General features: G+C 40.1%; 1 protein-coding gene across 1 annotated transcript in view; it reads right to left on the reverse strand.

Annotated features, from left to right (window-relative positions):
* Positions 1-13,240, reverse strand: part of LOC115060602 (sodium/hydrogen exchanger 9-like) — a 50,352-nt gene that overhangs the window by 2,033 nt on the left and 35,079 nt on the right. Inside the window, exons 13-15 of the mRNA XM_029528563.1 lie at positions 6,237-6,285; positions 4,454-4,509; positions 16-121 (exon numbers count right to left, since the gene is read on the reverse strand). Coding sequence (XP_029384423.1) covers positions 16-121; positions 4,454-4,509; positions 6,237-6,285 — 211 coding nt within the window. The remainder of the gene's footprint in view (positions 1-15; positions 122-4,453; positions 4,510-6,236; positions 6,286-13,240) is intronic.

Here is a 13,240-nt window from a genome sequence, read left to right on the forward strand (position 1 = left end):
CCAGATAAATCTTACCTCTCGGACACGTGGGCCGTCCAAGATTCTGGCAAAAGATCCACACCACTGTGGCAGAGACTCGGTCAGCAGAGGGCCACAATGTGTTAGAACTGGCTTTACATATCTGAGAACTTGCTAAGGTATGATAGCAAAGGTAAGCAAGTATCAAATATCATTAACATTAAAGAGGAGCGAGGAAAACAGCTGGATTTTGGCATTTTTTTTTCTAACAAATATGGCCTCAAATCACAGCACCAAAACACAAAGAGTACATTATGCTATTATATGTTTAAAAGAAATGCAGTTGCTGTGATTTACTGGCGTATGCTTGATGTTACTGACGTCTATTTAGAAGGTTCAGAAGTTTAGTATTTCTTTATCTATGTTTGTTCATTATTTTCTTTGGTGGGGGGTGGTTATCATAAAAGGTGATAGGCTCAAAAGGTGAATCACTCGTTTCCAGATAGCAGCAGGTTATAAAATCATCCACAAAAGCACAGTATTACACACAGAACATATATATTACACATAGGTAATTGACTTTGGCACATCAGCTATTTGAACAAACTGTTCAGATGTCAGAGCTAGTTCTATCTCAAAACACCAGTCCTGGTCATATTACATACGCTAATAGTGTTTGGCTCCACTTCATACAGCAGGAGATGACTTTTTTCCACAAGGCATGGCACAAAAAGAGCCTAAACAATGACACAGCCTTTTTCAGATTTCACTGAAATCACTGCTACAAATCCACAAGCCATTATGTTAAAAAGATAACCATCTATGCAGTAATATTATGCAGACTATTTCCACTGTAAGGTCATAGTCATCGTACTCTCACTGAATGCCAATGGCTTTCCTTTTCCAACACAATATACTGAGAGCTGGATATTAGTCATTCAACCTTTAGGTGTTCATGCTATTTTTGTTCCAGATTACTAAGCTGTTAGCATTTCTAATATGCATCTACAAGTTCCTGATGTCATAAAAGGTTGCATGCTTGAAAAACTAGACTTTCCAAGAGGGAGTGTTATACAAGTCAAAACAAGACAGAGAGAAGCAGATAGGGATAAAAAATAAATTACTCAGAGAAAAAATGTATCAAATTGGCTGTTATCTTGTTTCAGGAGAACTGGGTCAGTCTTACACTTGATGGAAACCACAGGCAAGGTCAGAAAAGGGCTTTTATAATGGTTTAAGTGATAATATAAAATGGTAAAGGCAGGTTTATTTCTGCTCAGTGTTGAGAGTAGGAGTAAGAGGGAGTATTTTCAAAAACGTTTCTGTAAAAATCTTCAAAAGGTGTTGTGGGCTAAAATCAACACCTAGGATGGCACGTTGTCAGCTCCTAGTAATAATCGTGTGTTAAAAACCTGCTAACACCTCATTTTGGCATTTCAACATTCATTTCAGATTAATGATTTTCCATCTGAAGGGTCATACTTTGCTTTTACCACTGAGAGAGTCAAAACAATGCTTCATCAGTGCTATCATTTCTGGACAAAAGAGACTTTGGTACCTCAGAGGTTTTAATAAGTAATGGGGGACTGGGAGATAGCACACAATCCCCTGCCGCAAGTACAAAACACAAAAAGAAGAAAATTATCTAATATGTTATTTGGCACCAATTCATACATTCTGGTGCTGTTATCAGCAATATGCAAGGGCTAGGAATTATACATACAGCTCTGCCAACTAGCAGTATTTGTTTCTGATTCTTTCAATGCGGGAAAGAGAGAGTCCAAAAAAAAGAGGGCAGGTGAGGCAGTGGAGGGAACAATGACTTTGTTGGGACCTACAGGTATGAGGTGTGTTCTTGTTTGCACAGTGTTTGTTCCACAAGGGCATAACAATGCAAAACAGTCTTCTCTATGTATCCTTCACATCGCTTTCCACTGATATATATATATATCTGATATATATATATATCAGTGGAAAGCGATGTGAAGGATACATATATATATGTGTGTGTGTGTGTGTGTGTGTGTATATGGAAAACAAAGCGAGGGAAACAAAGGCCAGGAGTTTGCCAGAAAGCCAGCACAAACTCCAAGAAATCCTGTCACAATGAAGTGAGCTTTGAGGGTGCTGATAGACAAGCGTTTGAAACCTGAATCAGTTGTATAAAATGCAGTCTAAGTTAAAGTTAGCATGGTTCTGTCCATACAAATGAGAGCCGTTTCATTCAACGGCAGGCTAAAATAAAAAAAATGTCAGACAATAACAACACAGTGAAAGCAGCAGTACTGGTTAGATACAGATACTTCTGTACCCAAAATGTCAGCAGTGTATTCATACGATTAGTGCCTCCACCTCCATAACGTTATGCTGAGCATTGTTTATATCTACCTGGTGTTATTATACCTTACATTACCATGAATTGAGGAAGCTATTCTGCTCAATTCTCAAGTCACATCATGGACACCCATGACAAACCGCATAATGCAGCCACCCTGAGTTTCTTAAAAAATGGGCCTCAGAGTCAAAACAAAAACACAGTTTACCAGCCCCAAAACCACAGTGTGTAAACCACTTCAGTTAAAAAAATGAAACAGGTCAAAATGTTTGTGCTTGAGAGTAAAATGTTCTTCCCGGTGAGGCTTGAAGCCAGACTGACAGTGGAGTGCTTAATGAAGCAGTAGTACACCATTAAGAGGAGACACTAGCAATTCATGATGAAGCTCAATTATCCAGTGTCTTTGGGATCTATGTTGAGACTCCTCTCACCAGGTCCACATCAACATTAAAAAAAAAAATCTTCTTCCCCTCTGTTCCTCTGGACTGTGCCTTTCACCCTTCCTAAAGCTTCTCACCCATTCTCTCTCAGCTCTGTCTCATTTACATGCATACAGACGCAGAAAAACCACCACACCGATTCTGTCAAAAATCCAAATCAACCAACTGTCGCCGGAAAACGTTAAGTATACTCCAGTTACTATGGTGCCACAGATCACAATGAGTCAATGAAAGTAAATGTCATAAATTTTATGTTGCTCTGTCTCATCTTATGTGAGCGGGCTGGTGCAATTATAAACTTAACGGCTTCTAGTTCATTGTGAAATTCATATTGTCCTAAGGTATGTGCACCGTCATGTCACAATACCTTCAATCATCACTAGATTACTGAAATATATAAAAATATCATGTTGGATATCTCAAATTTACTGAGAATAGTAGTAGTCACAGATGTTTCCTGTTCATCTCGAGTTGATGACACAAAAATAATCCCCCAATCTAAAGAGGCCACATATGTACAGACGTATCCAGGAAAGGCTGGGTCTGCAAGGCTGTTTGACCCAGGAGGTAATGACTGCCGTTAAGGCTTAATCTTCATTCCCAATACATTTACAAAGGTCATTATATCATTTAGGTCACATTAAGTGTGCATCTTTGCATTAAGAGCAAAAACATCAAAATTGTTAAATACTTGTATGCTTAAATACTACGGCTATTACCTCATAAGCTCATCCCTTCTGCTCAGCCTAATTTAAGTGCAGTGCTGTTATATCAGAGAAAACTGGGAGTCTTAACATGATTCAACAGGCTAAAGTGCAAAGCGGGTTTTCCTGTACTAGTGGAGAGACCTACAACTGTGAAAAGTTTAACCAAGACATATTTGTGTTCAGATAATCAGTGACTCAAGACATAAGTTACAGAAAGAGACATATTTGCTAAAAAATGGAGGTGAGTTTTGCCTGATCTGAGAAAAGTTAAGAGTTCACCTAAACTCTGATCCCACAGAAACTTTTACTGCCAGCTGTTTTTCACTTTCAATATTAACATTAACACAGTCAGGCACTTAATGGACATTGAATGCACTACCAGGCCTGCATCTTATTGTTTTTGTGTTTGTGTTTTTGTGTGGAAATTGAGTCCATAAAGTGCTCTCTGAAAAGCACCAGGCCAGGTCATTAGGACATTAAGAAGTAAAATTAGATTTGCTTAAACCTAAGGCAGTCCTCATGAAATACCACCACAGAGGTCACGTCTGTTTCCTTCCTGTCACATGATGTAACTACAGGAATTTACTTAACCCTGGGGTGAAAAGCAAATACATCAAAGTGAGTTTGACATTTTGGGAAATACACTTAATGTTATATTTATCACATTTTCTCCGTTCTTTCATTTGATTCAGACCAGGTAGCAAATATGTGTATATTTGCCAAAAATGTCAACCAGCTTCTTTGATGTGCAAACATATATTTCTTGTTCTGGAAAAATAAGATGGGGGCATGTAAATAAGTTGTTATGATACACTTGCCGATTCACAGATACACGCTCGTTATGTTGTGTATACATTGGTGCTACCAGACCAGGTCCTTTCTCCACATTCCCTTAAATGAAGCACTCTGCTAGTTTTCCTTGTATAATACTACTGGACAGACTGGTGCATTAACCATCCTAAGTGCAAACAAGATGTGAGAGTGCTCTGGAGAAGAAAGCAGTGAAGGGATACTTGTAGTCCAGGCGGTGCCACAGGCCTGGTGTTGTATCTGCCTCCCCTGCAGCAACCTGTAGATAATGAGAAACCCCTGTTACCCACTGACACACAAAGACCCTCTGGAGTGGTAGAGTGATAGAGATCATATAGGAAAATTCTGTGCTCAAAAAGCTGTAGTCCCCCTTGAGAGCCCTTCCAGCTACAGTAGAAACACGCCCCTAGCTGTTCTTGTGCGGATTCACACCCCAGGCAGGGTTACATTTATCCATTTCCATAAGAAAGAACCCAGGAGCTTGGCCTCGTCTGTCCACTGGGAGTTTCCTCCAGCCATATGGGCAGCACTGTCTATTCTGTCTGCCCCTCTGGCCTCATAACGCCAGAGAGCGGGCCAGACCTTGTCCTATTCAGTGTGCAGATAAGAGCGAGAAGATGAAAGAGGGGATGGAGAGCTGCTGAGAAGCAGCGGTGATAGGGTGGGAGGGACGTGTGTGGGTGGATGAGCCTACACGGCTAAAAGCCACACTCAAAAGGCCTCTATGGTGGCAAGGATGTGCTATAGACTGTCATTTGGCAGGAAGCAAAAGTGCACTTCCTCCTCTTCAACCCCTTTTTCACTTTGAAGTCTTATGGTGCTAAAATAAACAATACATCCAAGATTAAAGGGTAGAAGCTCATTATGTGTCAATGGGAGAGGATTTGAGGATATAATGCAAATCCCTGTAATGCAGATTATGAGCAAAAGCTCTACCAACATCCTATGACTCAGAACGCAAGTCTATATGTGTAATTTATTTGTTACTGTTATGAGGGCAGCACGGTGGCATAGTGGTTAGTGCTGTTGCCTCATAACAAGTAGCTCATGGGTTCACTTCCTGGGCCTTTCTTTGCAGAGTCTAAATTGTCTGTAGGTCTGAGTGTGAGCGGTTGTTTGTGTGTCTGTCTGTCTCTGTGTGTTGGCCCTGTGACGGACTGGCGACCTGTCCAGGGTGTACCCCACCCTCACCCAGTGTGAGCTGGGATTGTCTCCAACACCCCCACTACCCGCAAACAGATAAGCAGTAGAAGATGAGTGAATGAGTCATAAAATATTGGCTTTAATCTGGGGACATCACATGGAAAGCAAGTGAAATCAACATTTTGGCTATCTATAAACATAAAGAAATATTATCATTGATTGTGACATAAATTAATATAAGTTAACTTTAATAAGATTAGCATCTAACATCTCTGTCTGCATTTTTTTAATAAGATCCTATTATTTTAAGTTTAATGTATACTGGCAAAGACTTCCCATGAAAAATTAATCCCCTGGTTATCAAAGCCAAATCATATAATACTCCAGCAAGATCATTGGGGACTACTTATTGCAATGATGTTAATATTTTAACGGTTTCAAAGGCCACAAATCAGTTACTGAGTATTTAATACTGCTCAAGATTCCCAATAGGATTGATGAGAATGATGAGAATTACCTGTGCAACGATGCAACGCAGTGCAGCGAAGCACTTAGAGTCACAATAAAGAAAATCCTGTTTGTATTTTGGGTCCTTTGTTGTCTCTATAAACAGAACTACTGTTCTTTGTGGGTTTACCTATTTACAATTTCCACACACAGTTCCTATTACAGTTTTAGACAGACATCTCAATACCATATTTTGTATGCATCTCTACAGATGGAATTAAATGGCAGTGATATTGTTGTAAAGTTGCCTTTAAAATTCTGGTGCCAAATGGGACAAAGACTGCAGGAATAAATAGAGCAGATAATATACGGAGTAGTCTCAGTAAAGTGTTTTACCTCAGAAGAAAGAGCCTCCTCAGGATTTTCATCTGCATTCACCCCCATTCTGTAGATTTAAAAAGAAAAATCTGTAAAAGCTTAACTCATTCACAAATGACAGAGAGACAAAGGCAAATTTCTAAGGTTCAACGGTCCACTATATGTAACACTAAGCCTGTGTAAATAGCTCACTACTGAATATTGTAGTGAGCATGAACTCATTCAGTTTAAATTTGACCTTTCCAAACAGTTTCATCTAAGTTGTCCTCCTCTTTCACATCAAACTCACAAAGCTGAGGAAAACATTTTGATGAATGGCAAACAGCACCGTTATTATACTTGATATTTGGCGGGGCAGCAATTACTACCCTGTCGAGGTGTGGAGCGCATTTTGCTGCAAGGCGTGCTCAGGCTACAGGACAGAGCAGAGGCTGACCGGCTCACTCTGGACTGAAACAGAGTGACTCAGCGTTGGCCAGTGACAGCCGAGTGAGCTGCTTAATGGAGAAATGAGGGCGTCATCTTAGTATACACATGCATTTCCTGCGTCCACAACACTGCAGCATCGTCACATCATTCTTACCCCTGAATCTGAACCCAAAATCATATAGCACTTTTAAAAGTCACATGGTGATCATTCTGACATATCATTCTCACAGGTCAGTGAAAACCTATTATTTGCAGTCACACATGGGCGCCAGACAACCTCCACTCAGATTAAAGTGATTCTGGGAGCTGACTGTTGATGCTGGTTCCCGCAGGTCAGCTGTTAACACTCCTGCATAGCCCAGAACATCTTGAGGTAGCCTACCACTATTACTGTGGGTTTTTTGTGCAAGACTTTTATACCTCCTTTTGCCAAAACAATTCACTGGCAGGCCTCTGCAGTGACACGACGGAGAGGAGATTCTTAGCAGAGCAGTACTCCAGGCTGCGTACTTTTGTCTAAGCTGCCTTCCATCCATGATCTCTGTCCCTGTGAGGGTATTTATCTTAAGCATGTTTCAGCTCACTGCTCATCTTGTCACTGGTCCTCACATTTCACTTTTGTCCTTATTTCATTTGGATCCTTTATAAAAAGGTTTTTTTTATTTTTTATTACTACGCACTACGTAAAAATCACAATTGCACTTACTTATCAATTTGATTGAAATCTTGATTGTGGCATATTGAAAAAACAAAAAACAAAAACAAAACATCCATCACCGAGCCAGTTCTTCCTCTGTGCTATAACTTTTCACTATCTGTTCCTGTCTCCTTCCTCCATTAACTCCATTTCATCCTCTTTTTTTGTCCCTTTCAAGCTTCCCACACAGTAACATTCATCTTAACCTCCATCGTTATCTATCTCTATTTATACATATTTATCCTGTTCCTGTTTTGCAAAATCTTGTCTGTCCAATCCCTTGCCACCATCGTCCCTTTAATCCAACTCTCTCTTTTTTCTCTCACTTTTTTAGATCTTTTTAGCATCATCCTTATCCCGTCAGATCTTGCTGTCTTTATCACCTCCTACCTCCTCTTAATTCTGGTATTTTGTCCCCTCCAACCTCCATCTCACAGATTTTCTCTTCATTTCCTGCCAACCACATGGATCTATTCTTCCTGCCAGAACAGTACAAAGAGATACTGAGCTTGAAATTGTGTTGCAACTGTGCATGAATGCCTGAGATCACTTATTAATATTCAGTTTGCTAGGTATATGCTGGAGCAAGTTGGTTTTGGTGTAGTACAAAGTGTTATGAGGAAAAAGCTGTGGATGGGGCAGGTTCTGACAGGCAAAAATGTCCTGCATTGCACATCATTCTTCAGCTGGTGAGATACATTCCAGGGTGACAGTCTCTGTCACTGAGCTAAGCTGATAGAGAGGAAATGGCACATCAGGTGTGAAGGAAAGAAAAAGAAAAGGAAGGACAAGCTGAGGTTTGAGTTATATGAATATGACAAGAAGAGCATAAATAAATAAATAAAATAAAATAAAATAAAATAAAATAAGAGTACGTTCCAGTTACCTGAGCATGATAGAGGACAGTCTTCGGTGACATGAGAGTGACAGAATGAGCTGGTGCTGCTGGTGAATGTGTGTGAAAGGGAGAGACAGTGAATTTGTGAGTGATACATTGACTAGGAGACAAGACAAGACAAGCAGAGAGAGACAGAGAAAAAGACATAAAAGAGAACAGAAGAGAGTGGCAGTCTCTCTCTGCGCTGATGTGATGAGGGGAAAGAAGGATAAGTAGGCGGGGGTAAAGGAGGTGTGCATTTGTGAGTGGAACACTCTGCTTTGTCTTGGGGAGAAATATTTTGCTGCCAGCCAGCATTGTTCTCACCATGTTGCATTTTAATAACATTACAGACATTCAGCAATGGCAAATAAGGTCTACTCTGTTACTGAGAGTTCACATGGTTATTTCTGCAAATGAGCGAAAATGGACAGCCAGAGGTACCAGCTGCAAGACTGCAGCAGGAAAGGTCTGTACTGCAGCCTTTGCATATATTTGCATCAAATGTTGGAACTTGGGGCCAAGATGGGTCACAGACAGTTCTGTCATGAGCATGTGATCTGCCTAAGGCCCTTTTTCCACAAATTTGGTGAACTTCCTTTTTCTGTGAAGAAATCATATTACATGCAATAATCCCAGAACACATAAAGGAGTAACACAATCTGTGTAAGATTCAAAAGTCTGATCTTTGGCAGCGATCCACAGCCTCCAAAACCAAAGTCTTTCCTTCCCTGTTTATGTGCTGATACTATCTGCACTCTTCAGCTGAGTTCCGATGTGACTTAAATATTTCTGGACACATTCCAGGATGACATACTATTTTCCACAGGGCCTTCACTGACAAGTCATTCTGGTGTTTTGGGAAATGCTGATATTAATACAAACACGTTGTGAGGTTATTATTTTTAACACGTCTTCATGGACGCAGAAAGCACCACCCAGCCACCAAAACCACCCAAACATCTTGGGCACATGTATGTGTGCCTGCGTCTCCATAGTTTTTATCATTAGGGATGACAGCAGTGGGCTGATAAGCGGTGCTTGCTGTGCTGCAGGCATGCCAAACATGACTCCTCAGGATAGAAGACATTGCAACATCACAGAATTTCAACTACTTTGCATGCACAGCTCATTCATAATATATCTTGTTACATTGGAGGAACTCTGTAGCTAATTACTCCTACATTCAGGAAAAAAAACATTCCTTCCATCATTTCCCTGAGAGGAGAGAATAGCCACTGGATTTGATTAGTAGCATTAGTTAGTAAACACTGGGATGAGTTTCTTCTTGAGTTTAAGTACTCAAGAAGTATACACTCAACAGGAGGTTAAATTAAGTAACACCACTCCCTCCCCTCTGCAGAGCTCATCCTGTTCAATTTCCTTCTCTTCATGTTCTAGCACCAAGAGAGAGACTGAATAAGAGAGAAAGATAAGGAGGAACTCTGAGACAAAGGGTTGGTGGCTCACATGGACCATGTTTGCTCTGAACTTTGAGTTTGGACAAGAAGAAAGCTGTAACTCATCCTTCCATTTTCCCGTTTGGTGGTTCATCTCTACAGGGACACGTGTGTTTCATATTATTATAGTATTTCACCAAATACATGAAAAAAAAAAAAAAAAAAAAAGAGCAAATCACACGCATATGTATTATTATACCAACCAGCATCAAAGCATAAGCATGGCATAGACAAATGGACAAGTGCTATGATTTGGTGAGACTCAATGGATTTAAAACTGAGAAGAGAACAAGCTCTTTCCCAAGTATCTCTGGCAGTGGTGCAAAAAAAAACAAAAAAAACCAAACAACAACAACAACCCTAAAAACAACGCAGACTATTTCTGCTGTGACTCAGTCACTGTTGGTAACATCTCAATGTAGGAAAGACTGCAATGATAAGAGAAAAACAGCAGTGGGACAGGAAAAGATTCTTTCAAATTTAAAGAACAACCAGATCATTAAATTTTCAAATAAGTATTCATGTTCACTTCTTTAGAATTGACATGATTTGTCTGCTTTACAGTTTTATTCTTAACTGCTTTAGTTGGAGATATCATTGATGAAAAAAGAAAGAAAGAAAAGGAAGTATTATTAAGTATAGTCTAGGTATAGTCTGGAGCCGCAGCAGATTCCAGTCCAAAGACAACGTTCAACTTGTTGTTTGTAACAACAAACTGCAAATATTTAACTCCAAACAAAAGCTGCCCTGCAAATGTCATGAGAAAACAAATGCTACGTGCGCACACGCACACACACACACACACACACACACACACACACAAACAAACTATCCAGTGTCAAAGGCTCAGAGTAAGTGTCTTCCACCATGGGTGAAGCTTCATGCATGGTAAGTTGTTAATACTTTAATAACTCCAGGCAAATAATTACAGCCTCAGAATTTTGCACTGCATTAAAACTACATTTTCTCGACATGAGGGGAAATTAGATGCTGCTATGTATTGTTACTATTCCATATGTAAACTGGGTATAAATTTCATAACTGAATACGACTTGTCAGGTGCTAAGAGCTTTACAGCTGTCACTGTTATAACTGTGCCGTGGATGAGGAGGAAAAAAAACAAAAGAACAACCCATCAGCTTCCATTCCCGTTACTGCAGTGGTTCAAAAAGAACAATCCCTGAGTCTCAGTCGGCAGCATTTAGGTCAGTCAGCTGAAACCTAGAGTGAGAATCCAACTTCCTCGGCAGCTTTTAACTCAAATTTCATATTGCTTGAGCTGATGTAAAAATTTAATTGGCAGAGCAGTATGCGTGCATAGTTGTTCACAAGTGTGTGTGTATCAATACCATTAGTCATGGATTCAGTCCAGCATTATGCAGCAGGCTGTGCACAATATTTACACAAGTGTACGGTTCAGCTTCCAAGAGATAAAGTTCTTCAGTATGTATGTCATGTAAATAGACAAAACTTTTGAAATTTTCTGCCACAGTGCACACTGATAAACAATCACCCACTCAACAGATCCAAGTCCAGTCCAAATATCATATCATCTCTGTTGTTTCAACTGAGTCACAGGAAAATAATGGATAGAGACAACTCTGCATACGTAATGCCAAGTTAGGTATTGCAGCTCTCCTTGACTTTAAGCCAACTCCTCACAAAACCTCTAACATTTACCACATTTTCCCTGCTCACACACACCCAATGGGGAAAGCATTCAATTCCCTGTGTTACATAAACATAATACAGCAGCACAAAGCCAATTCATTTAAGTAATTGTCCAGAATTCGAAAATGAACTTAAAAAACTATGATTAAAAAAGGGTCCAATGTTAAAAGGGAGCCCACGCCATGATCAATCATTGTAACTATGAATTTATCACAAGTGGACAGTGGAGGCCGCACCACAACTACAGCAACGACAGCGGAGGACAATGTTGTGTAGCTACGTTACTTCATTGAGAGCCAGCCTGCAGCATCCAGCGGAGCCACCTCAGCTTATCAGCATTTAATAATGGACAGACTGACGGTTGACATCACAAAATAATAAGAATAAAAAACAGCTCTGTCTAACAAAAACAAACAGTTTTTACAAAATTTATAAGCTATCTCAGCTTAGCATAAAGCCTGAGAACGGTGGGAAACGGTGAGTTCAGGTCTGTCGGAGGGTAACAGAATAAACAAAAAAAAAAAAGGGATGTTGGATCTTTGTTGAAAACATCCAAGGCATACAGGCTCCCTAATGAATTAACAGTGGTCAACAATGTGCCACTAGCAGACTCTCAGTACTTACAGTAAACATGGCTCTAAGAACAGGTTGCTACTTTCCTCAATTACTTCACTGTGGAGGCTGATAAACATCAATTTGGAATTAATGACTACAATCTTCTATTATATTTAGATCCCAATCCTTTGACATTATATGAGGGAGAAATTGTACACCGTATACGAGTTGGCATGCATTACATGCTCTGAGCCCTACAGCTCTCTGTTATGACTGCAGCGTGGGTGAAGGATGCAGAAAAATGTGGTGTTAAGATATATCTCTATTTTAGTTTCTTTTATCTCATAGCTTTTCTCCCTATGTCAACTGTTGAAGAACCCCCCCACCCACCAGGGAAGCTGACAGACATGGGTTTGTCATATAGTGCCAGTTTAGAGCCAGCTGAATCCCCTGTGGATAGCCGCTGACGTTTGGGAGCAGAAAAGGAGAAAAGGCTGAAGGAGCCAAAGATAGTATTATCACAGAATTCATTTCCCCTCTCTCTTCATTCACCTGAAAGTCTCAGCACGACAGAGGGAAACAGCCTATATTTAGTCCAGCAGAATTAGTGGGATATCGGGCATGGCAGGAAACAGCTGGATCACAGTCACTGCCCGTGCTGATAACATTCAACATACAGACTTGCACATACATTCAGTTTGGTTTCTGCTGGTGCCCATTTTTATAGGAAAATTATAGATATACTTCTCTATACCGAGCTAGCTTTGTAGGGTGACAGAAATCTGAAAAATGTGTACTCTATAGATATAAGTGACTATTTGTTGCCTTGATTACTCAGATGAGAGGGAGGTAAGTTATTTACTGTTAAAAAAGAAAGACCTGCAACCACCAGTTTTGAAAGTGTAGATTTACAGCCCTTATGGAGTAATTATATATGACTGGGGCCAACGTTGGCCCCTTTAACTCTTGGCATAAATGACACCTAAAGCCATCTAATGTATCCTAGCTATTTGATTCGGTTTTCTATTGGCATTGTACTTTGATAGTAATTCTATATTAGGGAAAGTAAAGTAAATCCATGATATACAGTATTTATGCCCATCAGCAAGAACCATTACTGACTGTGTAAAAGTGTTAGGTTCCACACAAACATGAAAAGCTATGCCAGAGTCTCACTGGTGCAGTTTGGTCCTCACTGAATTACTCCGAAACCTCAAGCTGTTTAATGATTGTTAATGACTAGCAAAGTGTTCGGATGAAGCTCCCCTAATAATCTGTTGCATTAAAGCTTGCAATTTGCTGGTGCATGCCAGCGGACTGGGAAATCATAATG

Source organism: Echeneis naucrates, chromosome 20 (assembly GCF_900963305.1).
Source record: "Echeneis naucrates chromosome 20, fEcheNa1.1, whole genome shotgun sequence".
NCBI classification, from domain to species: Eukaryota; Metazoa; Chordata; class Actinopteri; order Carangiformes; family Echeneidae; genus Echeneis; species Echeneis naucrates.